Raw genomic sequence first — 26,734 nt, 5'->3', positions numbered from 1 at the left:
GCTCGGCTCGACTCGGCTCGGTCGACGCGCTCGTGCGGGCCCCCCTCGCGCTTCTTCCGCCGCGGGAGGGAGGAGGCGGCGGCCGAGTGCTCGCGGCCCCGGCCCCACGCGCCGCTGAGGGCTGCCGGGCGAGGGCTGAAGCCGTTTCCCGGCCCCACGAGCCGGCGGCGACACGGACAGCATCCCTCGCGGCCGCCCGTCCCGGAGAAGGCAGGAGGAAAGGAATGAATGGCTCGCCCGGGCGCGGCGCTGCTGGATTCGCCCGCCGGTGCCGTCTGATTCCCGGGCCGCCGACCCCGGCGCCGGCGCTTCCGCTCGCACTCGGTTAGGCGGAGGCCGCGGCCGGCGATCTTGAGCCCCCCAGCCCCCCATCCCCCCACCCTCGAGGGCACCCCACTCTGTGCGCGGTGCTTCCTGGACTCTGAGCCCGCACCCCCTTCCGGGGAGCACGACTCGGGCGGGCAGCGCCGAGCGGCCCCCTCCGCAGGGAAAGTGCCCGCCGCCGGCCCGCCGCCGGCCCCGCGCCCCGGCGCCATGTGGACCTTCCTGGGCATCGCCACCTTCACCTATTTCTACAAGAAGTGCGGGGACGTGGTCACGCTGGCCAACAAGGAGCTGCTCCTGTGCGTGCTGCTCTTCCTGTCGCTCGGCCTGGTGCTCTCCTACCGCTGCCGCCCCCGCCCCGGGACCCTCCTGGGCCGCCTGCACAGCGGCTCGCGCCTCGCCGTCTTCTCGCACTTTCTCTCCGCGTTGCCGCTCATCGGCTTCCTGTGGGCCAAGCCCCCCGCCGCCTCGGAAAATAAAGAGCAGCTCGGGTCCCGGAGGGTAGGTTTGGAGTCCGGAGGTGGGGGGGGGTGGGGGGTCGAGGGAGTTTCGCGTCGTAAGGGGCTGGTGACACTTTGTAACAGCGTTTCATTAGGTGTAATTGAAGCGGTGAGTCGGGGAGGGTGGCTGGCTGGCTGGAGGTCCAAGCTGCAAGGTCCAAGTCGTTCTGGGCGACAACCTGGCCCCTCCAAGGAAGGATGGGAAACTTTGGCTGCACTTTGTGCGGCGGAGCCAGCGCGGAGTGACCGTGATTTGAGGGTGAATGTTGGTTTCTGCGGGGGAGAGGGGAGAGGTGGGGAGTTGTTTGCAAGAGGGCAGAGGCGTTTTTTTTTTTTCTTCTTCTTCTAGGATGGTGGTGGTGGGGGGGGCAACGGTTTTCTTTCACGTCTGGGGGGAATCGATTGTTTTATTTTTGTAGTCTTGGAAGGAAGGAGGCAGCTGCGGGTGAGGGCTGGTGAAGAGAGGCAGCTGCGCAGGGGAGGAGGCGAGCGAGCGAGGAGAGAAGTTGGCAGTAGCTGGAAGCGGCTCAGCATTTTCATCTCCCCCCAGCCCCCCCCAGTGCGGCCCTGAGCAGATCAGCTGGTAACGTGCCCCCGAACGCGGGCGTCAGTGAGTGGTGGTCAGGGTTCAGTCGTGCTCCCTGATGGAAGGCAGCTTGCCAGGCTCCTGCAGTCACTGGAGCCTGTCAGTGGCAGCTGAGGCAGGAGAGGTGACCAGGCGCGGAATGCTTGGGCGCCTGTCCACCTCGGTGGTTTGGGCTTTTTCTCTGGATCATGGGAGTGACCGATCTTCACCTTTTAGGGATAGCATCCCAGTTGCTGGTGTGGAGGGGGCACGGAGAGCGGAAGCAGGGCAGTCTGGTGAGAAAGGTTGACAGGAAGAGGCCGAGGGAGGGATGCAACAGGTTAGGGTAAGTAGCCAGCAGTCAAGTCTTGGTTTGGGATCGCCATTATTTTGGCTGGATTTGCAATCCAGACTCGCAAGATTTCCAGAGGAGAGGATTCGTTTCATGTGCATTACCCATTACTTATGGCTGTGAGACTTAAGTAATTTTTACTTAAGTTGGGGAAATTTATAACTACCTGTTCTTTAAGGTGAGATTGGCTCTAGCCTTCCAGGTAGTTAGGGAATCGTGTGACTTAGTGTTTGCGAACTGCCCGGTGCATAACTGTCTAGTAGGAATACTAGCCATAAAGAAGGGTAGAGTTTATCTGCTGAGTTCAGAGGATGTGATTGGAGGAGTGGGGAAGGAGGGAGAAGGGACTCTTTGATGGCCAGTTTGAAGTCCCTAGTCTTTTTGTCTGCTAGAGCTTCCTCAGGGTTCTTGAGCACCAGTGCAGGTGACTGGATTGCCATAACGTATTTTTGTGCAGAGAAATTATAGAAGACTGTTTTTCCAGCCATCAGTATTGGTGCTGTTTAGTGACTGCCTCAGGCTTCCTGTTCATTTTCTGAGCAGTTGGGAGTTGGAGACAGGTGTTTTCTCTATTGGCCAGACTCTGAAGGATCTAATTTTCCCCTGGATTGTTGAATGGAAAGTGTAGGAAGAAGCAATAATTAATATGGCTAATATGACAAAATGGGCTTAATTTTCCCTCAGGTAAATAATTTAAATATGCTTACTTCCGACCATTAAGATATATTGATAGGAAGAATAGTCTCTACTATTTTCTCTTGGTAAAGGATGAAATGGTCATTTCTCTAGGAGAAATGTTCTAGAACAGAATGAATATGATCCCAGTCCATTATGTTGGTAAAGGAAGGTTGAGTGCATGTGAGAGTCACAGAGAAAGTTCTAAAGGAGTTTGGGTTCTATCTTCTTTATGTTGAAGTCTTATAGAGACCCCTTTAAAATAGCATTTGATTTTAAGCATTCTGGTGAAATAACCTAGGGAAAAAATCTCAAGGAAAGGTGATTCTTTGCAGTTCTATATCTGAAATGTATTCATATGTGAGAATCCAAGAAAAAGTACTTTTTTGTCATCGGATTATTGACTTTAAAAAAATCATTTGTTTTCAACATAAATCACAAAGTTGGGTACTTCATCTTTCTTTTTTTTTTTTTGGTCACACCTGGTGATGCACAGGGGTTACTCCTGGCTCTGCACTCAGGAATTACCCCTGGCAGTGCTCAGGGGACCATATGGGATGCTGGGATTAGAACCCGGGTCGGCCGCGTGCAAGGCAAACGCCCTACCCGCTGTGCTATCGCTCCAGCCCCTGGGTACTTCATCTTTCTGTGATCAAATTTAAAGTCTTTACTGTCAACTAGTGATAGGTTTGCTGTTTTTTTCTTATTTCTATACTGGAGGACCAACTGTTTGACCAGATATTGTTGTTGTTATGGGCAGGTGCGAGGCGGGGGAGGTGGACGTGCTGAAACCAGACAACAGAAGTGGTCAGGGAGCACTTCTGGTGGTGCTCTGGGGACCTTAGAGTCCCCATGTAGTGATGCTGGGGATCAAACCCAGGTCCCCACTGCTATCTCTGTGGCCCCAGACCAAATTCTTTATCAGGGTATCAGGAGGATAAAAAGAAGGGGAAAATCACTCTTGTTATATGTATAGGACTAAAATTGTCAACAACCAAATTCCAAGAGACTGACTATAGTTTTTTAAACATTTTGTTATAAAATAACAGATCCTAGCAATGATTTAACAGCTTTCTGTTAACACATAAGTGATTTTTGATTAAGATTTATCTTTTGGGTTACCACCTACTGGTATTTAGGGGTCACTCCCAGCAGTATTGGAGTGGGTGAGATTTTGTTGCTAGGGATCTAACACTGACCTCCTGCATGCAAATCATGTACTCCAGCCCTTTGAACTATTCCCCAGCCCTACATGGATTTTAGATGAAATCCAGGAAAACAAAAAAAGAGTAAGTAGTGGAGATATCTAAAAGGGACTGATATTTTAAGTTTGTACTCTTAAGTCAAAGCATAAATTGTATATGATTGTATCTGGTGATGTTCAATATATATTTGAAGAATTGAGTCGTGATGGAATTGATGTTTGAATTTGAAATTCCTCATAAACATTTTTATATTTGGCCAGGTGCAGATTTCTAAATATATGTGTATAAGAGCATTCTCTAAATGTATTTGGAAAACAGTATTTTCCCCTTCTCTTTTTATGTCAGTGACTGAACCCAGGACCTCACGTGCATGCATGCACTTTACATTAACTTGCATTGGGATATTATACTTTTATACTTTTTTGTTTCAATATTTTGATATCTTTGGCTTTTAAGTATAATCTGTATTTTATTTTATTTATTTTTTTGCTTTTTGGGTCACACCCCGCGATGCACAGGGGTTACTCCTGGCTCATGCACTCAGGAATTACTCCTGGTGGTGCTTGGGGGACCCTATGGGATGCTGGGAATCAAACCTGAGTTGGCCGAGTGCAAGGCAAACACCCTACCCACTGTGCTATTGCTCCAGCCCATAATCTGTATTTTAAAATGGGTTTGGAGAGATAGTGGAGTGGGTAGGGCATATACCTTGCAAATGGCCAATGCAGGTTTGATTTCCCAGAACTTTAATGTAGTCCCAGGACCACTGCTGGGAGTGTGCCCTTGGACACCCCTGAGTGTGGCCCCAAAATAACATAACTCTTTTGGCTTGATGATGTTCAGGGTCTTGCTTTTGCCTTAGATGTAAAAGACTATAGTATTATATAAGTCATGTGATTTGGGAATAACAAATGTGGATGCATATTTCTTTTTTTTTTTTTTGAACAGTGCAGGAAAGGAGCCATTATTTCAGAAACAAGTTTAATAGGAGCAACTGCTTCTTCCACATCGATACCAACTCAAAGTGATCCAGAGGTTATCATCGTAGGAGGTGGTGTACTTGGTTCTGCTTTGGCAACAGTGCTTTCCAGAGATGGAAGAAAGGTCACAGTAATTGAGAGAGATTTAAAAGAGCCTGACAGGATAGTTGGAGAATTTCTGCAACCAGGTGGTTGTTCCAGCCTTAAAGAACTCGGTCTTGAAGGTAAGTTGAAACTGAGTTTTAGATGTTGCGTTATATAAGCAAAAACTTTTCGTGTTAGACTATCCCTGTGACTGGGAAAAAGGATTCCATTTTATTTTCATTTGTAAAAGTTACTATTTGATTTGTTGGCAAATTTGCATGAAAAATAACAGAGAGAACTGTGGGGCTCTCCGTTCGGCGTTCGGCAGAGTGAGTGCAGAGCTCGGAGTATAGCAGTTGGCATTATGGCAGGACAAGCATTTAGAAAATTTCTTCAGCTCTTTGACTGGATATTAGTTGAGAGGAGTGCAACTGAAACTGTAACCAAAGGAGGCATTATGCTTCCTGAGAAATCTCAAGGAAAGGTGTTGCTGTTGGATTGGACTCAAAAGGGAAGGGTGGAGAGATTCAACCAGTTAGTGTAAAAGTTGGAGATAGAGTAGTTCTACCAGAATACGGAGGCACCAAAGTGGTTCTAGGTGACAAGGACTATTTCTTGTTTAGAGACAGTAACATTCTTGGAAAGCATGTAGATTGAAATACCACTATTGAAATGGCATCCCATGAAGTTGCCCATTCTACTGAAGTTCTGAAATCTTTCATCATGTAAATAATTTTGAAGTCTCTCTTTTTTTTTTTTTGCTTTTTGGGTCACACCTGGCAATGCACAGGGGTTACTCCTGGCTCTGCACTCAGGAATTACTCCTGGTGGTGCTCAGAGGACCATATGGGATGCTGGGAATCGAACCCGGGTCGGCCGCGTGCAAGGCAAACGCCCTACCCGCTGTGCTATCACTCCAGCCCCCAATGTCTCTTTTATCATAGGCTAGTGATATCCAAACTAAAAAAAAAAGTAACAGGAGAAAAGCAGTATAAATTATAAAGTAGAATTTGACTTAATGAAGTGGCTAAACTGGTTTAAATTAACTAGAAAACTAGAATGAGGGCATGAAATTTAGTGAAGAGCAAATGAAACTATAGTTGTAGCTGTACTTTGTAGAGCGCATAATTTGTCTGTGTTAAAGATCTCATAGGCATCATTCATGCATCAAACTACTGTTGTTTTTTTTTGTTTGTATTTTTTTTGTTTGTTTCTTTCTTTCTCTCTCCCTCTCTTTGCTTTTTGGGCCATACATGGCTTGTGCTCAAGGCTTACACCTGGTTCTGTGTTGAGGGATCACTCCGGGAAGTGCTTAGGGTCTCAAAGGGCTATTTGCAGTGCCAGGGATTGACACTGGCATGGCCACATACAAGGCAAGCATCTTACTGTTCGGCTCCTTTTTTTGTTTTTGTTTTTGGGTCACACCCTGCAGTGCTTAGGGACAATTCCTAGTGTGGTGCTCAGAGGCTACTCATGTGGTGTCTCGGAGACCATGTGTGGTGCCCATGCAATGCTGGTGACCAGTCCTGGGACTCCCACATACACAGCAGGGCTGCAGCCTATTGAGCTCTCTTTCCAGCCCAACACCAGTGTTTTTGAAATAACTTCATTGAGGAAATATCTATTTGCTGTCTTTTGTGTGAAGTGCTGTCGTGGGTACCAAGATTATACTTTTGAACAAGACAGACCCAACTGACTTGTAAAATATACCGAATCCATGAATTGAGAAATAGCTTGCATAGCATATGGGTAGGCAGTATGGTGTAGTAATTTTGGGCATTGCTTCTGAAACCAGATTACTTGGATTTGAATACCAGCTCAGGCACTTAACTATATGATCTTGACTAAGTGACCTTTATGTGTCAGTTCTTTTGTCTGTGAAATATGCATATTAGTCAGTGTCTTTGCTTCAGAAGTTAGTTATGAGGATTACATGAATTTGTATGCAGGAAGTATTTAGAATAGATATTATGCAAATGTTTGCTCTCCAAGCACTGAAAAGGGTGGAGACCTCTTTAGATGACTGGGGAGAGTAGAGTGACTTGAAGTTAAAGTTGGAGAGAGGACTTGGGGCTTTGTGTGACATGATCTTGTTTATGCCTCCATATAGTGAGTTCAGCTGTTCCAGATAATGAACATGTTAAATTCTGATTCCACACATAAATGTGTAAATATGACATTTTTGACACGTTTTAACTACTATTCAAAATTTTACCCTCATACTCAATTCACTTTTTTTTTTTCCAGTGTGGGGTTTTGGGCTATACTGGATGTGGTTGGGGTTTACTCCTAACTCTGTTTGGGTATCTGTCCTGGTGATGCCCAGGGGAACTATATGTGGTGTTAGGGATCGTACCCAGGGTCTGCCACTTGCAAGGCAAATACCTTAACCTCTGTACTGTCTTTTGAGGCTGTGGAAATTTTTCATAATGCAGATAGAGAAAAGTCTCACTGATGGTGATTGAGTGAAGGAGTAGAGGTGAGGGGAGTAGCCTTAGGGATATTTGGAGGAGATTTGCGACAGAGAGTATCCAGTGGAAAAGCCTTTTTGAAGGAGGCTAGTCTGGTTTCTTTTTGTTGAGGGAGGGAGTGTGAGAGAGCTTAGGGTTTTTGAGTTTATATCCAGGGGCTGCTCCTGATTCTGCTCAGTAATAACTCCTGGCAATACTTGGGAGACCATATGTGGTACTGGGGAATCGAAACAGATCAGTGGCATGCAAGACAAGTGTCTTAACCCCCCTGTATTTAATCTAACTCTTGCTTAGGAGGCATAGCATTAAAGTACACTGCAAGACATTATCAAAAGATGCTGGGACCTCCCAGTGGGATACATAGAGATCAGTGATGTGACCATAGCCAAAAATGGGGACAGAAATGAAGCAGTTATTGAGAAGAAAAGGCTATAATTATTGTTAAGTTACTTTAAAATTATAATTTTACATAGACATGAATAATTCTGCCTTATTTTTAGTGTGATAGTAATAAATACATTTTTATTTTTTCAAAACTATATATTGGATATATTTCATGTTTTCCAATTTTTTTATATTTTATCATTTTCCTTTAAGAATTCCAGAAATTTGGAAAGTAATTAAAAAAATAGGAAATATGAAAAAAATAAAGAGTTTAAAAAAATAACAAAAAAATAACAAAACCCCAGCACTTCCGGGCTTGAGGAACATTGTATTACAGGGTTGGAGCACTTTAGCAGTCTGGTTAGGCCTGGTGCTCTAGGCTAGGTGTTCCTAGCTCTAGGCTCCTGAGCTTCTCACCAATACACAATTGAATTGATAGATAAACAATTGTTTATTTGTTTTTGATTCATACCTGTGCTCAGGGGACATTATGTGGTCACAGAGTTAACCCAGGTTCTCTGTGTGTAAGACAAGTATCTTCTGTACTATTTCTCTAGCCCTGGGCTGAGTGTTCTTAAAATTACTGAACTTAATGGGACTGGAGCTAAGTGTTAACAGTACCTGCCCGGGGCTGGAGCAATAGCACTGCGGGTAGGGCATTTGCCTTGCAGGAGGCCGACCCAGGTTTAATTCCCAGCGTCCCATATTGTCCCCCGAGCACTGCCAGGAGTAATTCCTGAGTGCACGAGCCAGGAGTAACCCGTGTATATCGCCGGGTGTGACCCAAAAAGAAAAAAAAAGTTTATTTCACTGCATCTAAAAGTTTTAAAATGAGTAAATCAATTCTATGTACTAGTATACAAAACACACATATATAGTATAATAGTATACAGGCTTATTGAGAGTATATCAGATGAGGTGACTAAATCAAAATCAATAAATATGAGGAATCACAAATGAATAGGGAAGCATGAATAACTGATCATCTTGAGAATAAAAATAAGATTATTGATTATTTAATTTATGAAAGTAGCTGTAAAATTCATAAAAATATGCAGAAGATTCTTGTGATGTAAAGCATTTTATGAAGAAGAAAAAATAGGAACATCGCAAAAGAAAGTGGGTAGAGAACTTGGAAAAATTGTTCATATTTACAACCAAATTTTTTTCAAATTGGTACCTCAGTTTTAGATCATTGATATTTTAAAAATTAAACATTTTTCCAGCCTGGAACAATTGTACAGCGGATAGGGCATTTGCCTTGCACGTGGCCGACCCAGGTTCGATTCCCAGCATCCCATATGGTCCCCGGAGCACTGCCAGGAGTAATTCCTGAGTGCAAAGCCAGGAGTAACCCCTGAACATGACCCGGTGTGACCAAAAAAGCAAAAGCAAAAGCAAAAAAAAAAAAAAACAAACATTTTTCCTGATATACTTCATACTTCCTTATTAACAATGTGAATTATTTATATACTTTTACCCTTTTTTTTTTTAGGATTTTAGTATATTGGATATAGACTTTAATGAGTAAGTTTCATATACAAATGTTAGTATTTTGTGCTGTACAAATTTCTGAGACTCTTAACATTAAAATTTCTGAGATGGGGGCTGGAGAGATAGTATAGCAGATCAGATACTTGCTTTGCATGTACCAACCCAGGTTCAACTGCCCAATATCCCATATGGTCTTCTGAGTCAGGAGAGATTCCTGAGTGCAAAGCCAGGAGTAATGCCTGAGCACTGCCAGGTGTGACCTTACAAAAACAAAAAGAAAAACAGTAACAACAATAAACAACAACAAAAGATTTCTGAAATAGTTATTTTAACATCCAGTTTTCCAAGTGGTAACACAAATTTATGAAGGCATAAATTTATTTTCAAGGTTGCCATCATGTGCCCAGATAAAGTAAGCCTATTAACATGATTTTTTTTTTCAAACCAAATTGTTTACAGATACAGTGGAAGGTATTGATTCTCATACTATACATGGCTATATACTACATGACCGGGAGAGCAAGTCAGAGGTTCAGATTTCTTACCCTCTGTCAGAAAGCCAACAGGTGCAGAGTGGAAGAGCTTTCCATCATGGGAGATTCATCATGAGTCTCCGCAAAGCTGCTATGGCAGAGCCCAAGTAAGACTGTAGCTTCAAATTTATAATGTTAAACACTTTTAAATCTTTTCTTTGTACACTGTTTTGTAAATGTCATTTATTTGGGTATAGACTAGAATATAAATGCTACTAAAACCATAAGCTAGAAGAATGTTGAATCTTAGTGTCTTTATTACAGTGTTTTTCTTGGGGGCAGGAGAGCCAGTGGGCCAAGCACATGCTTTGCATGCAGTAGCCTGGGTTGGTTTCCAGGCACTGTGCTGTTTCCTGGGAGTGGCCTCTGAGCATAGGTGGATGGGCGTAGCCATCCCCCACCCCCCACATGGAGGATTTTTTTCTTTAAATGATAGAACTGTTGAGAATCATTCTCTGAATAAGGATGCATAATTTTTATGTGGTTGAAATTTAGAAGATAGGATTGTTGTAAAGTCATGTATGTCCATTAGGGAGTTGGGGTTTGTGATTATATTTTCTATTAATTGTCAGGACAGAGGACTTCAAGGGGAAAATCTGTGGTCCTGTTCTATTAAGAACCTAGTTTGACAGGACTGGTTGCTTCTCTTAATTATTGACATGCAGTTGACTCTAGCCTTCTTACACTTGGTTAACACTGAAGAAGTTTTAGGCATAAGAATCCTCATATTATTGACTAAAGCCTAAGTCTTGACAAAGGAACTGAAAAGTAGACTTATCCTTAGAATCAAAAGGATTTGGTAGTTTTGGAGTAGATTATGTTTGTTGGAGTGGAAAAATACTCAAGAATATAAGGAAGGTTGTCAAAATTATCCTTTGACACAATGTAGTAACTTTCTATAACTTAGTGGATAATGCTACATCTTAGTTTTGGGTTTCCAAATGTATATAAATTTGTGTGGGTATATGAAGTTTTTAATCTGCATTTCTTTAGTGGAATAAATCTGGTGTTCATAAAAATACTTAATTTTGCTAGTAATGTGTAATGAGTTTTAAGAAACTACCACACATAATTTTATTTTATTTATTTATTTATTTTTTTGCTTTTTGGGTCACACCTGGCGATGCACAGGGGTTACTCCTGGCTCTGCACTCAGGAACCACCCCTGACCGTGCTCAGGGGACCATATGGGATGCTGGGATTTGAACCCGGGTCGGCTGCGTGCAAGGCAAACGCCCTACCCGCTGTGCTATCTCTCCAGCCCCACCACACATAATTTTAAAGCATTAATGTTTTTTTATTTTTTGTCATACTAGACCATTTTCCCATGTTCATGTGTGTAGGTAAACTAGATAAGGAATAAGGATTTATTATTTTTTTTCTTTTTAATTTTTTATTAGTGAATCACCATGAGGTACAGTTATAGACTTACAAACTTTTGTGCTTGCATTTTAGTTATACAATGTCTGAGTACCCATCCCTCCACCAGTACCCATTTTCCACCACCAATGGTCCCAGCATCCCTCCCACCACCCCTACCCCATCCTCCCCCTACCCTACCCCACCCCGCTTCTCTGCAGGGCATTCCCCTTTGCTCTCTCCCTCTCCCCTCCCTCCCCCCTCCCTCTTCATCTCCCCCTCCCCCTCCCCCTCATATTCCTTCCCCCACCTCTCTCTGCAATAGAGTATTAAGGTGACCATCATGTTCGGTCTGTAGTCTACTTTCAGTATGCATCTACCATTTTGGCCCTCCTAGCGCCTTTACTTGGTGGTCCCTTCTCTGTCTGAGCTGCCTTTTCCCCCAGCATGCAAGGCTGGCTTCTAAGCTGTGGAGTAATCCTCCAGGTACTTATCTCTACTGTTCTTGAGTGTTAGTCTCCCATTCTGTTACTTTATAATCCACAAATGAGTGCAATCTTTCTATGTCTAAAGGATTTATTATTATTATACTGGTCACATATGCTACTAGAGAATTTATTTCTATTTATCTTCCAGTGCAAAGTTTATTGAGGGCATTGTGCTACAATTATTAGAAGAAGATGATGTTGTTATTGGAGTTCAATATAAGGATAAAGAAACTGGAGACCTCAAGGTGAGATATATCAAATATTCTTACTAAGGTTTTTTTCCCCTTATATTTGTTCTACTAACAAAATGTGCTGACTTGTTAGTTATTCATCCTAAGCCTCTTCAACAGCTTATTAGATTGCAACATATTGCTCTTAGAATGCTATGTAGGTAACTTTGTAAAGAAAGCACTATATCAGTATTGAAAACTGTTGATACAGTACTAGTAGAGAAGCAAAAGGAAATTTAGAAGGTGGAAAATGCAAAGACTTAATATAAAAGAAACGACTGACATGTGAGGCTTATACAGCTTATACAGCTCTGTCCTCACAAGTTGAGAATTATAAGGGCTAATTTTTCCTTTTTCTTTTTTCTTTTTTTTTTTTTTTTAATTGGAGATGGTCGGGGCTGGAGCCATAGCACAGCGGGTAGGGCATTTGTCTTGCACGAGACCGACCCGGATTCTATTCCCATCATCCCATATGGTCCCCCGAGCACCTTCAGGAGTAATTCCTGAGTGCAGAGCCAGGAGTCACCCCTGAGCATCGCTGGGTTGACCCAAAAAGTAAAAAAAAAGTGGAGATGGCCTAATGGGCAGGGTTGCATGCTGTGCATGCAGGAGTCCTAGGTTTGATCATTATCTTTATAGCTCACCATGATCCCTTAGAACTCCCAGTTGTGTCTCCTCAAACTCTTAGAGAGTTTAAATCAGAAAAATAAGAGAAAATAGCTTCCAGGGGTCAGAGAGATAGTATAGGCAAACTTAGCATGTTACTAGCATGTGGCTCTATTAACAGTACCATATATGGTCCCCTGAGTACCTCCAGGAAGGATCCCTGAATAGAGAGCCAGAAGTAAGCCGTGAGCACAGTTGATTGGAGCCTCACCAAAACCCCAAAAAATTAAATTTTAAAAAGCTTACAGTATATGATTGTGTTAATTTTATAAAATAAAAGAACATAAAAAGTCAGAGACTACATTTGTTGATTCTGGGCTACTTTGTAGTTCATTACTTTCTAGAGACTAATAGGGGCTGTTGTGAGGTAATACCGTGTATTTTAACCATTTAGCTGAGTATTCTATTTCTATTGTAGGAACTCCATGCTCCATTGATTGTTGTTGCGGATGGACTTTTTTCCAAGTTCAGAAAAAACTTGATTTCCAATAAAGTATCTGTTTCATCTCATTTCGTTGGCTTTCTTATGAAGGTACTGTAGGAATGTAATCATAGAAAAAATAACCAGCTTGAAATTTGAAAATTATTAAAAATATTTTGTATATTTTTTTCTAGAACGCACCACAATTCAAAGCAAATCATGCTGAACTTATTTTAGCTAATCCGAGTCCAGTTCTCATCTACCAGATTTCATCTAATGAAACTCGAGTACTCGTTGATGTTCGAGGAGAAATGCCAAGGAATTTGAGAGAATACATGGCCGAAAAAATTTACCCACAATTACCTGGTAAGAAATAGGGTTTTACTTGCATTGTAATCTGCATTCTGAAAGCAAACCTCACAAAAGGCTCTGTATCTCCATTTCACTGTCTAAAACGTCTAAATAGGCCAAAGACAAGGAAGGCAGGTGAAGAATGTGCCCAGTTGATCAGATAATAATCTGATAGATGAGCTAATTCAACCATTTCTTTTATAGATGAAGGAGCTGACATTCAGAAAGGTAGAGCTGCCTACATCTTTCTTTTCTCTATTATATGCTCTCATGCTCTTTGTGAATTGGCAGTGGCAGTACATTCCATCCGTGATTATCAAAAAATGATGGTAAATACAATTATTTACCATAATAAGTCAAGTATCAAACATGATACCCGTTCGTTCACATTTGGAGGAGAGGGGGGTGGTTTTTTTCCCTGTCTCATCCCATCTGAATTTGCTTCACTTTTCTCTAGTTTTTTATTTTAATTCAGTTGTATGTATATTTACTTATGTTTTTAAGATTCCTTAGCATGAATAAGTGGGTGACTAGTGAATGGTTTTATTAGTAAAATAATTAGCTTAAGGGATATATATGATAAAAGTACCTTGTGTAGTAGATATATGTTTATATCTGATAAGAACATGTTATAATTTGAAACTGAGATGTTTTAAGCCTTTTATTTGGTGGGATGGGGTTATTGCAGATCATCTGAAAGAACCTTTCCTGGAAGCCATTCAGAATTCTCGTCTGAGGTCTATGCCAGCAAGTTTCCTTCCTTCTTCACCAGTAAACAAACGAGGTATGATTTTGCTTAACTGACTTAATAGGGGCTCCATGGGGGCTAGAGTGATGGTATATAGGGGTTAAGGCACTTGATTTTTTTTTTTCCTTTTTGGGTCACACCCAGCGATGCTCAGGGGTTACTCCTGGCTTTGCACTCAGGAATTACTCCTGGCGGTGCTTGGGGGACCATATGGGATGCCGAGGATCGAACCCGGGTCGGCCACGTGCAAGGCAAACGCCCTACCTGCTGTGCTATCGCTCCAGCCCAGGGGTTAAGGCACTTGAGTTACATTGATTGACCCTCGTTGGATCCCATATATAGCTCTCCCAGCACTGCCAGGAGTTATTCCTGAGCATAGAGCCAGGAGTAAGCCTTGAACACAGCCAGATGTGACCCTGACTTCCCCCTTTCCAAATATTACAAATAATCAGATTCAACATTTCAGATAGCGTACCTGTAATTAAATTTATACTGGTGGGATAGTGTGGGACAGAGAATTAATTACTTACTGTGTATAGACATAATTTCAGAGCACTGTTAATAAATGCCATAATAAAAACCCACTCACGGTATTATATAGTCACTGTGAAGGGCATGTATATAAGACAGGAGAGGGGCCTTGTGAATTTGGATTGTAATTAAAGTGGACATAGCATGGGAAATAAAGCCGGAGTGGGGCATGGAGACTGAGTGGGGAGTTCTTTCAGTGCTCAGTGAGATGGGACCCGGACTGATGAGTAGGGGAAACAACATTTGCATAAGGCTGTGAAAACCTGAAAAACAGGCGCTTTTCAGTCAGCTGAAATAGTTTACTGTGGCTGGAGCTTAGGATGGGTATCAGAATGGTAGGAATGTAAGCTGTTTAGAGTTTAGCTTTAGTCTTTGAGTTTAGTTTTAGTTTTAGTTTTAGTCTAATCCTGCACCCTTTAGCAGTCACTACCTTGTTTCTTACAACTTCCAACCCCAGACAACTCTTTGCTTTGTGTCTCTAGAGTTGTCTATTCTGGACATTTTTTATAAATCATATACTACCTGATCCTTTGTAACTGGCTTAAGATTTATCCAAGTAGTAGTATGCATCATTCTTTCATTTGCTTTTATGACCAGATATTTCAGATGTCTTATATTTAATTATATATCCAGTTGACAGACACTTGGTGTTTTTTGGTTTTGCTTGTTAGAAACAACATTACTATGAACATTTTTATGAATTTTCCTCTGGATATTTTCTTTTTCTCTAGGCTGAATACCTAGGATTAGAATTGCTAGGTAATAAAGGCCAGAGAGATAGTATAGTGGGTAGGATGCTTGCCTTGCTTGTGGCCAGCTGGGTTCAGTCCCTAGTATCCCATATTATGGTTCCCTGAAGTACCCCAAGGAGTAATTGCTGAGCACAGAACAGGGGGTAACTCCTGAGCACCTCTGGGTATGGAGAGAGAGAAGAGAGGAGGGGGCAGTAGGGGAGGGAGGGAGAGGGAAGAAGGGAGGGAGAAAGAGAGAGAGAGATTGTTGAATAATAAAATCTCTTAACTTTTGAGGAACTGCTAAACGTATTTTCTAAAGTAACTGCCTCATTTTACCATTTCTATGAACTGTCCAAGGATTCCAGTTTTCTTGACATCAGTGAGAACATTTGCTATTGTTGGTCTGTTTGCTCAGAGCCATCCTAGTAAATGTGAGGGGATGGCTCATTGTGGTTTTGATTTCTGTAATGGGTGAGGGTGCTGATCAGCTTTTCAAATGCTTTTTGGCCATTTTTTTTTTTTGTTTTTGGGTCACACCCAGCGATGCACAGGGGTTACTCCTGGCTCATCATGCACTGAGGAATTATTCCTGGGAGTGCTCGGGGGATCATATGGGATGCTGGGAATCCAACCTGGGTTGGCCTCGTGCAAAGCAAACGCCCTACCTGCTGTGCTGTCACTCCAGCCCCATTTTTGGCCATTTCTGTATCTTCAGAGAAATACCTCTTTAGACTTTGTACATTTTTGGGGAGAGGCGATGGGCAGTGCTTGGGGTTGTTTGGGAGTTGGTACTCAGGGATTGCTCCCATGAGGGGATGATGCAGTGTTTGGGATTAAACTAGGGTTGGTGACACAAACAAATATTAATTCCCCCTGGACTGTCTCTTCAACCCAATTTTCCATTTTTTTAATTGGGAACATTTTTCTTCTTTGTTTTATCTTTTGGGCCACAGGAGTGTTCAGGGGTTACTCCTGGCTCTGGACTCAGGAATTAGTTCTGGCAGGCTTGGGGGACTTTATGAGATACTGGGGATCAAATCCGGGTTAGCTGTGTGCAAGGCAAATGCCCTATCCACTGTACTATTGCTTTAACTCCTAATTGGGCAAATTAAAAAAAAAATTACTGCATTCTGAACTTTATATTTCCAGATAAAAGTATTCTTATCAGATACAGGTTTTGCAAAGTTTTTTCCTATATTTTGGATTATATTCTTTACCTTGATGATGGTGTCCACTGAAGTTCTCAATTTCTATAAAGTTCATCTTTTGTGATTTTCGTACATGTCTATAATGATTGGCCCTGACCTGTGTTCATGAAAATGTACTCATATCTTCTTTGAAGATGATTATAGTTTAATTATTTCTTTGAGGTATCTGATCCATTTTGAGTTAAATTTTTTAATTTTATGTGTGGTGTGCGTAAAGGAGTTCAATTTTATTTGTATGTTTACATCCATGACACTGGAAATAAAGGAGGAAAGAGTAACTCTTTGGGGAACTGTGGCAAGAGGGGCTGGACTCACTTTTAGACATACTGGGGATGTCCAAGTACTGGTCAGCCACTTGAGTGGAGATATGGATTGAAATGCGGTGTGAAAGTTTGAAGAGAAATCTGAATGGCAGTTGATATGCTATGAATATATGCAGCGTGAAACTTCTTTGTGGGAAAGCATGCATAGTAAACTGCCAATCAGAATGCAAAGCAGAATGAACCAAATACAAATTGATACAAACAACATTATGTGACAAAGTATTTTAATTGGTGCTTTTGAGAATTTCCAATGGAGAAGAAATAACAAGTGGCCATATTTTGTGTTTAAGTGAGGTTATTGGATTTATGCATTAAGGGTCAGAGAGATTGTATAGCCTGCAAGGTTCTTGCTTTATCTGTGGCTGACTAGGGTTCCATCCCCAGCACCTGTTATTGTTCCCTGATCCCTGACATGAGGGATCTCTTAACACAGAACCAGGAATAGCTCTGAGCTCAGTCAGGTGTGGCCCCAAAATCAAAACCAAAGCAAAAAAAAAATGATTAAAAGGTTGGCATAACATTTAAAAACTCCCTTTCATAAATTGTATTATTAATTTCATTTTTATTTTTTCTATACAAGAATTCTAAATGTGGTATATTTTTATATTGCATAAAAATTGTGTCATTCATTCTGCTACTTTAACACTTTTATTCTGGGTGTGTATTTCTCATAGATAGAAGTAATAAGTACTTAGTTTAAATTTTACTAACATTATAGGATATTAACCAGGCTGATAACAGACCTGGAATCGGTGCTGGAATTTGTGGCTGGGTATATGCCTCCCTGTGCTGCCTTCTTCCCCTTAGAACTGCATTGTGTCTGTGTGTGTGTGTGTGTGTGTGTGTGTGTGTGTGTGTGTGTGTGTGTGTGTGTGTGTGTGTGTGTGTGTGTGTGTGTGTGTGTGTGTGTGTGTGTGTGTGTGTGTGTGTGTGTGTGTGTGTGTGTGTGTGTTCCCCCCAGTGAGTCCCTGTAAGTTTTCTGACATTCCTTGACTTGACCATAGATTCACACGTTGAGTTTGATGAGAGCATTGTGTCTGTGTGTGTGTGTGTGTTCCCCCCAGTGAGTCCCTGTAAGTTTTCTGACATTCCTTGACTTGACCATAGATTCACACGTTGAGTTTGATGAGAGCAGAGAGCATGTTTCATGTTTTTGTTCTTACAGAGAGTCTGTCCAATATCCATATATTATTTCTATGCTAGGAAACCAATACATATTAAATCAATTTAATTTTTTTTGTGTCAAATTTTAGTCATGATTTGTTCCCTTGTATTTTCACATTCTTATTGATTAGCTCACATTTATAATGTTGATAAGTTAATGGTGTCTTAAATTTGGTGTCAAGGCATATTCTTGAGTATCCTGATCTAAGTTCTCTCTCCTTATAGGTGTTCTTCTTTTGGGAGATGCATATAATATGAGGCATCCTCTTACCGGAGCAGGAATGACTGTCATTTTCAAAGATATAAAATTATGGAGAAAATTGCTAAAGGGTATTCCTGACCTTTATGATGATGCAGCGGTTTTCCAGGTAAGATCTTAAATTCTTTGAGAAACTTAAAGTGAAACTAATTCCTTTCTGGGTATTAGAGAAATGTGGTTATGATTAGGGAGATCTGTATCTCAGAGCCCAATCCTTAGTAATGGTGCTTAGGCAGTCTTGTTAGGCATGAAGAACCTGACATGCAACCTATGAGTATTACGAGTTTCTTAATTTCTGTATCTGGATATTACATGACATTGGATTGCACAGGCATCTTACATGGTAGTAATGAATTTTAGCTTCCAAGTCACATGGAGAGGATAATCGGGGAGAGAGAGAGACAGAAATCATACATAATTAGAGACAGTCATCAGGATAGAAGGAATCCCCATTTGAAGGGATGGTGTTAGAGTTTTTCCGCATTTCATAACATATAACAAATGATCTTTTTATTTATTAGGCTAAAAAATCATTCTACTGGTCAAGAAAAACGTCTCATTCTTTTGTTGTGAATGTCCTTGCGCAGGCTCTTTATGAATTATTTTCTGCCGCAGATGGTAAGTATACATAATTTTTAGTGAACTTTTAGCATAGGATGGGTGATCTTATAGTGGTCAGGCCAGATATAGCAGTATTTCCTGAATTTCCTGAATCCTGAGTTGTAGTCTTTAATCCCATCCTCGAGCAGGGCTTCTCGCTTCTAATAATCATTTAACTACTGCTTTGTGTGGGAGGCTTTTGTGTTTCTTTAGCAGCCTTATATAGACCCTTGTCTAAATCCGATCATGTTGCCAAATGCATGGTTTTACTTAGGTTTTTTTTTTTTTTGACCATAAATTAAAAAGCATTATAATTAATATTTTTCTTCTTGAACGCTAGTTTTACTTGATTTTCAAATACTTAATAAAGTGAATATGAGCTTCATATCATCTAGATTTTTTGTTTTCACTGTATGGGGTGTTGGGGATGAACCCAGGTCCCACTGTACTATTACTCCAGCTCCTATAGCAACTAGGTTAAAATGGACATTAAAATGGACTAATAGTAGAAGGCATTCACTTTTTACTCATTTGATATTCCCTTCCTTTAATTTTGCTCTTACAGAGATGTGGTGGTGAATCTAATGTCACGGAAAGTATTAACAGAAGCAGTGTTAGAAGGGCAACAGTGCCACTTCCCAAATGCAACTGTTTACAAAAGAAACTAGACCTTTTATCTTTAGGATTTCAAAATAAATATAACTCAGAATCCTGTTTACTTCACATTATTTGCAACAGAATTATTTCTTATTTCTATGATCTAGCTGCTGCCCTAGTCATCCATGCCCATGCTTTGATGATTGCAAAAGATAGTAGGGTACAACTGTCTTCTGAGATTCCGTATATATAGTATTCTAAAAAGAAAAACAACTCATTGATTGTTATTTACCAGAAAGCTCTCTTGCTAATTGATGTGGAAGTTAAAAGGGCTGGTTGGTTAAGTAAAAAGTAAGAACTAAATTGAGGTTTTTTTAAAGTTCTTGAATTTCTTATGCTATGGGAACTGCCAGTAGAACAAATACAAGAGGATATGAAACAGTAGAAGGGAGTAAGAGCTTTTTTGGAGTAAAAGTTTACTTGTAACCTTTTTTATATATTGTAAAGAAAATTCTAGGCCTTCCTAAAAAACAAAGCAAAACCCACCGAAAACACAATATTGATTCTAAGGTATTCAAAAAAGTATTATCTGACTTTACTATACTGTAAAAGGTTAATGAATTCTTTGGAAAATACGAAGAAGATAACGGGTAAGTTCTTAAATACTTAATAGTTTTTGCTGCTATAGCAATCTACTGCCTAGAGGTTAGGATAAGAATTGACAAAATAATTTGCATCAGTTACTGAATTTACAACATAATCAAGAAATAACTTTCAAGACCTACATTTTTGGTAATTGTAACCATTTACTAACAGAAAAAGTTTATTTGTATTTATATTAGCTCCTAACAGAAATGTGGGAATATGTTGAGAGTAACTAAAACAATTTTTTTTTTTTTTTTAAAGATAACCTACATCAACTAAGAAAAGCCTGTTTTCATTATTTCAAACTTGGTGGAGGATGTATTTCAGGTCCTGTTGGGCTGCTTTCTGTGTAAGTTTTTAAAAAATTTTGTTTTGAGTCAGACTTGTCAGTGCTCTGGGGCCACTTGGTGGCTAAATGGTGCCAGGATTCAAGCGTGGAGCTGCTGCAGGCAAAACATGTGCCCCAGCCTAGGGCACTGTCTCCCTGGTCTGTGTAAATTGTTTGACCGAGGGGAATTACATTCCAGATTGTTTTAGGATTGTCCAATTCATAAGTTATTGAAAATCATCTTGTTTGTATATTCTATTATTTATCAGTATACCAACTAGGAGGCATAAACAAGAAAAAAGGCATTTAGTCCTGTGGGTTTTTTTCATTTGGGAAATAGCAGTGATTAGAAGTTGGTGGTAGTTGACGCCAGAATCCCTGATTAGACGATTTTGGGGGCCCACACCTGGTGGTGGTTGGTTCTCACGGGCTCCCCCTGTACATTGCCAAAAGTCGTTTCTATCATTGTTCAGGGAACTACCCAGACCTCCCGTATGCGTGTGTACTAATCCTTATAGCTGTCTCCCTAGCTCTAAAATAGAAGCTTGTTTTTTTTCTGTGGGTATAATATGATTTGATCTATAGGAGTCATGGATAATAGAAAAGAAATATTTGTTCAGGTACTCAGGAAATTCGGTAATGTTTTTGATACTGCAAACGTTAGTAGAATTATTCTTGAAAAATGTAAAATGAAATTCTTTTAAGGTTTTTCTCTTTTGCTTACAATCTGACCATATTGTTGACCATTTGAAAAACTTGAATTCCCAGTAGATGAGGCCATCCAAGTATTGCACACCGGAAATCTCAAGAGTGGTGAAAATAGCTCAAAACATTCAATCATACAAAAGATTAGATAGACCTTTTAAAAAGATTAGATAGATCCTTAGATAGAGGAATTCTGGCTTCCTTGAAGGGTATATTCTCTGCAGTTTCTTATATATTTTGTTTTTAATTTGTCCCTGCCATCAGATTTAGGAGGCAAACACAAGACTATAGAATATATGTTTAACTTTGTAGATGATATGTAACTGGTACTTTTTATTTTAATTTATGGCTCATACTAATCTGTATATATTTATTTTTCTATTACAGATTGTCTCCTAACCCTCTAGTTCTAATTGGACACTTCTTTGCTGTTTCAGTTTATGCTACATATTTTTGCTTTAAATCAGAACCTTGGATTACAAAGCCCCGAGCCATTTTCAATAGTGGTGCTGTAATGTACAGAGCATGTTCTGTAATATTTCCTCTACTTTACTCAGAACTGAAGCACTTGGTTCATTAAACGGAAAGGGGAACCATTTGTGAATGAAGAACATACAAAGTCCTGTGGGACTTTTGGAAGAGGATGTATATAGCATAGTACTATGCCACTTTTAACGTGGAAACCCGTGGACCAAGATTGGGATTAATTTGTTTTTCAAGTTATTGTAAATAAATATGTAAATATATACTTTAACTTGCAATTAAAAATGAAGGGTAAGGTAAGATACTTAAATGATTGTCACCATGAATTAGTGCATACACAGGAAATCCAGTTTATCTTTTGAATTCAGTGTTTGGGGTGAGTCATTGTGGAACACTCAAATAAAATGAACAAACTCAACTTTTTTTTTCTTGTGGTCTTTTTTTATGTAGTTCCATGGTAGTGGAAAAGAAAACCAAATGGGAAGGATAATGTGGAGGGAAACATCTTATGATTTGGAGAAAATTGTGTATGATATAGCGGAGGTTATTATTGAGTTTGAGAGAAAATTGTCATTCTATTCTTGGACCTTATTTTCCTTTTTTATCCATAATGGGTAAGATATTCTGTTATCTCTGCAAATACATTTATACAGGAAAGTAAGCAAAGGCTTAACGCTCTACTGTATAATAGTGATAAATCAGGCTAATTTTAAGAAGCACTGAAAAATCAAAAACCTGTAATAATATATCTTAATGAGGTGGAATGTACCTTTTACATGTAATTGAAGGAATTATAGACACTCAGAAGAGCATCATGAGACTTTAATCTCATTTTAATAAAACCCTACCAAATATGATAAATTACTCCATGAAGGAATAGTGAGAACCTGAAATCGTAAGCAATCATTTCAGATTCCTAATGACTTAGGGATAAAATTCAGGCTTTTCTAGTAACATTTCTTATGGTGCCGAGAGGACCATGTGGTGCTGAGGACTGAATGCAGTACTTCATGTATGTAAAACTTGTGCTCTAGACTTTTGAGCTCTATCTCCAGGCCTCTCTCTCAATTTACAAGTTTTCTCAGTTGAGTAGAACTTTCAGGATCCAGTCACCAGTTGAAATAGTTACATAGGCATATTGATTTAATTTAGCCCAGTAGATGGGCTAAATCATTTCTTGGATTTTGTGAAGGTTCCCCTTTAAATTTATCCCATGCTTCCATTTTCTGGTTACAAACTCAGTTTCTTAGATCTGACCTTTATCGGCCAGCTTTTTTGGGCTGGAGTGATAGTATAGTAGGTAGGATTCTTGTCTTGCACATGGTTCAATCCCTGACACCTCATATGGTCCCCCAAGACCAACCAGAAGTGGTCTCTGAGCCTTATTAGACTTGGGCGAAACCAAAACCAAAAAACCAGCTAGTTTGCTGGGGGAGTGGAGCTGGGAAGTGGTGTGTTTCCAAAGAACTAAAGCTTTTTACCTAATGCAGTTAATTTCCTGACTCCAAATGGGAAATAGCGAGCTGTTTCTGAGATGTGATGTGCATGTAGAATGGATCAAGGTAGCCTGAATTCCTTTGTATGAGCCTCTTGGTGTCTGAGACTTCCAGGTTAGGGCGCGAGTCATTTAAAATTCTACCCTGGGGGGCCCTGGAGAGAGCTCAATGATGGAGCCGGTTACTGGGAACCACTGTTCATGATTCCCCGTGTCATACCTACAGGTCATGACTAAGTCTGCAAAGCACTGCAAAGTGTGTCACAGTTCTCCGTCATTGCCACAACTCTGAGAAGGGATGGGGAAAATCCCAAACTGGGTTGTAAGGTTTTGCTCCCCAAACCTTCAAAACCCATTTTTTTTTTTTTTTTTGATCACACAGAGATGTTCAGGGGTTATTCCTGGCTCTGCACTCAGGAATTACTCGTGGCGGAGCTCGGTGGGACCATATGGGATGCTGGGAATCGAACCTGGGTTAGCTGCGTGCAAGGCAAATGCCCTACCCGCTTTACTATCACTCCAGCCCCCAAAATCCTTTCTAGGGCTGGGGAGATCCAGCTCCACAGGCTGAGCATGTGCTTTGCCTGCAAGAGTCCACTCTGTCCCCTGACCCTGGATGACTCCAAGCACAATCAGGAGAGGCTTAAGTGCTGCCACATGTGGCCTCCAGACCCGACGATTTTATTAGGACTCGTCAAAGCCTATGAGGTAATTTTTTTTCAGTAGTTGAGAATTTGAGATTTTTTGATAAGAATAAATTCAGAAAATGGAAAAGAACCCGGGACATCAATTAGTCTTGGATTTATGAGTTCAATGCTTTCAAGGCTGGTTTGGGACAAAGTGGCAGAAACTAGAACAATGAGTGGCTCAAACTATGCCTTTCAAGTATAAATCAATGAAGTTTCATTGACTTGCTAAATCACTAGTCAGGCAAAACATGTTTAGATTCTGGTCTGAACATTTTTTGGTTTGCCACTCTAGAGAACAGAACTAGATCTATAGTTAAACGCTTTCTTGCTTCAAGTTGCCACAATAATGTCAGTTCCCATGTCCAAGTGATTCAGAATTCTGATTTCTAGCTAATGATGATTAAGCTATTCTGAGGACTTGGGGTGGAGCTTGACTTGTGAAAGGAAGAAATGGGTAAAAGGAGGGGCCCAAGTCGGGGTGTTTCCAAACCCTCAGAAGTGATGTTCAAAAGCCCTCAGAATGCCTGAGGTTAGAGAAGTCCATGAGCGTCAGACACCAACAAGCTTCTGTGGTCTATGGTCCGTGGCTGTGTTCTACACATTTAATCTTTCGTCAGGCTATTGTGGGTCTGATTGTTACTTTTCCATATAAAATGTTTTGCAGGGTAAATACAGAATTTGAATTATAAACAAGACAACTTGGTACTGCCAATACTATTTTACTGAAAATCTGGAATTGCACAAATAGTTCTTTAGAACATAAAACTAAATGGATTTTTACATAACAAGTACATTCAGCATTTATAAGAGGGAGTACAAAAATGTATTCTGCTTCTACATGATATAAATTGCATATAATACCATGATTTAAACAATAATTAGTGCAGTGAGATACTTCTTCCTCAGAAGGTCTGATGGTTCAGTGTGGTTGGTTACATGAACAGTTGTTTTCATTTCTTAATTCATTTTCGTGGTGGCGGGAAGGTTTTAAGGACAGTCATTTCACTGAAGAAGTTAAAGTTACAGGACTGTTCTGAACTCATCAAAAATGAAGTTAGGCACGTGTGCTTCAGCAACCTGAAAAATTTCAATTACTTCATGAGTCACAGTATAATCACTCAATAAAATAAAAATTTTCTGCATGAAAATGAAAGAAATGAGGATACGAGGATAAGGGTTTTTTTGGGAAAGAGGGGGAGTCATATGCAGTGCTGGGGATTTGAACTGGGCCAGCTTGCATATAGGTCAAGCACCTTAGGGCCTGTATTAGCTCTCTGGCCCCTAAGAATACCTTAAGTCTCTTCACAACAAGAGCACTGGTTCTGTTCTTAGGCTTACCCTCCGGGGGAGCTTGGTGTACCGGACATAATCTTCCAGGAACAGAAGGGCACCCACCACATCTGCAGGCATTTCAGGGATCTTCTGGCTGTAACAGAGAATGGTGTGAACCCATTCACTGGGCAGACCTCCGGGCAAGATACCAGAAGACTATGTAAAGTTAAAGAAACAAATCACACCGTCTGCTTGCCTCCTATCAAGTCACAGCCTGGCTGGCTGATCTTCAGGACTCAGCTTAGAGGGCAAGACTCCTGGCTTCCCTCTGGTTTCTTGGGCTCCTGCTGCCTCCATGACTCACTCCATATTTGCCCACCTCTCGGCCCCTTCATGATTCATCAACTGGACAGGTCCCTAAACAAAGTCCAAATGGAACCACCCCACCTGCAATATATTTGATCTACATGCTTTTTGGTCGTTGATGTGCTGTGTGTGTGGACAAGATAAGGTACTCAATGCCGGGGACCTAACCCCATCATGCTCTTCCATTAGAGCTACATAACCTGGTACCCTATTTTACACTTCTTTTAAGGTAAATGTCTAAATATATTTTTCTTCTGTTCCAAGTTCCTCCTCTAAGAATTCCTCCCTGACTGCTCTGGGAAGATGGTCTTGACTAAGGCTCCTGTTAGACTTAGCACCTTCTCCAGGCCTCTTAACATTTTCAGTTGTTTGTGTGCTGGCTTTCTCGACAGCCTGGCCACCTTATTTCCAGCAGTGCTAGGTGCAGTCCTTTCTTAAAAAGCCAAACCCAAAACCTGTTTTTTGAAACACGTCTGAGAAAGTCAAGCAGTGTTTGTGGTTCACTCCATTAACCACGATGAGGAAGCCACGTATCTGATGATATCACGGGGGAGAAAGAGTCCGTTGAGAAAGCATGCCCCACTTTCAGGAGTTGTGCATGCACGAAGGCTTCCCAGCGCCCAGGACAGCCACTGTGGCTGCTGACCCACTCCCCGGAGGCACATCCACCTCTCCACCTGGAATCTTGGAACAGGCCTGGCAGTGTTCAGATAAGCCTGAAAAACTGACGTGCCCTGGAGAGGTCGGTGAATGGCCAACAGCCCCAGGAGCCCAGCTGGCCCAGAGCAGTCCCCAACAGGAGCAGAGAGGCGGGGCAGAGGGATGCTCGGAGGAGGAGTGAGTACATTGTCTGTGGACTTCCAAAATGGACAAGGCCTGGCAGCGACTCGGGGAGCGGGGGTGGCACTCTGCCCTGGCACGTAGCGAACACTGCCTGCCTGCTGGGGAGCTAGCTGGCAGAGACCCAGGACTCCCTGCCAGGGCCCTGCGCTGCTGCATGTCTCAGGGGCAGGCACACCGCGCCTGCTGTCATCACGCAGTGCTGTGGGAAGCCTCCGGATCAGGCTATACATTATGTGGGTCACAGGGACCAAGTGGCGGGACTAGGATGACGGCTCAAGTGGGAGAGCATCCGTGAGGTCTTGAGTTGTTTTTTTCTGGGTGGGGGGCACACCAGGCAGTGCTCAGGGATCACTCCTGCTGGAGCTAGGGTGTCGGGAATCAGGCCCCAGTGAGGCCTTGAACTTGATCTCTGAATGCATCACCCCCTGCATGGCATGACCCCTGAGGCACGGAACTGTGGCCCTAGGTCCCCCCAGCTCCTGACAAAACACAAGAGAACACCGAAAAGAGCACAGAGGTCCAGTTAAGATCCATCCCAGTTCAGTCCCTGGCACCAACCACATAGACCCTCTGAGCACTGCGGGGGGGGGGGGGCACTAGTAATCTCAGAGACCGCATCCTTGGGCCCCAGCACTCAGTAGATGGGCCTGAGTGGCTGAGAG

The 26,734-nt window shown here is 41.6% G+C and overlaps 2 protein-coding genes and 1 pseudogene across 4 annotated transcripts in view; 2 read left to right on the top strand and 1 right to left on the bottom strand.

Moving 5' to 3' along the window:
- The first annotated feature begins 534 nt into the window (after nt 1–534).
- SQLE (squalene epoxidase) lies at nt 535–21,825 on the top strand. Of its 2 annotated transcripts, XM_055128510.1 has the most exons (12): nt 535–825; nt 4,570–4,825; nt 9,494–9,674; nt 11,563–11,659; nt 12,729–12,842; nt 12,926–13,097; nt 13,287–13,310; nt 13,771–13,866; nt 18,016–18,158; nt 18,571–18,667; nt 20,153–20,240; nt 21,312–21,825. In XM_055128510.1, exons 1-12 carry the CDS (start codon nt 535–537, stop codon nt 21,502–21,504), a joined length of 1,752 nt encoding a protein of 583 aa, XP_054984485.1. In that variant the 3' UTR covers nt 21,505–21,825. The 2 variants fall into 2 exon arrangements, with proteins under 2 accessions (XP_054984485.1, XP_004607689.1); XM_004607632.2 differs by lacking the exon at nt 13,287–13,310.
- LOC101556344 (10 kDa heat shock protein, mitochondrial-like) lies at nt 5,050–5,447 on the top strand (annotated as a pseudogene).
- Nucleotides 21,826–24,294: 2,469 nt separating the features above from the next.
- WASHC5 (WASH complex subunit 5) overlaps nt 24,295–26,734 on the bottom strand; it is a 55,127-nt gene continuing 52,687 nt past the window's right edge. For both annotated transcript variants that reach the window (XM_004607631.2, XM_055126044.1), the window contains exons 28-29: nt 24,930–25,017; nt 24,295–24,668 (exon numbers count right to left, since the gene is read on the bottom strand). In XM_004607631.2, the coding sequence (XP_004607688.2) occupies nt 24,612–24,668; nt 24,930–25,017 (145 nt within the window). In that variant the 3' untranslated portion in view covers nt 24,295–24,611. The remainder of the gene's footprint in view (nt 24,669–24,929; nt 25,018–26,734) is intronic.

Source organism: Sorex araneus, chromosome 2, assembly GCF_027595985.1.
Source record: "Sorex araneus isolate mSorAra2 chromosome 2, mSorAra2.pri, whole genome shotgun sequence".
In the NCBI taxonomy this organism is placed as follows: domain Eukaryota; kingdom Metazoa; phylum Chordata; class Mammalia; order Eulipotyphla; family Soricidae; genus Sorex; species Sorex araneus.
The sequence above is the reverse complement of the archived record's forward strand: the minus strand, read 5'-3'. Positions and strand labels throughout refer to the sequence as shown.

Coding starts and splice junctions, on each gene's coding strand:
- SQLE (XM_055128510.1), top strand. CDS start 535: ATGTGGACCTTCCTGGGCATCGCCACCTTCACCTATTTCTACAAGAAG. Junction 11,660..12,728: donor AAGAAACTGGAGACCTCAAG/GTGAGATATATC, acceptor TTTCTATTGTAG/GAACTCCATGCTCCATTGAT. Junction 18,668..20,152: donor ATTATTTTCTGCCGCAGATG/GTAAGTATACAT, acceptor TTTTTTTTAAAG/ATAACCTACATCAACTAAGA.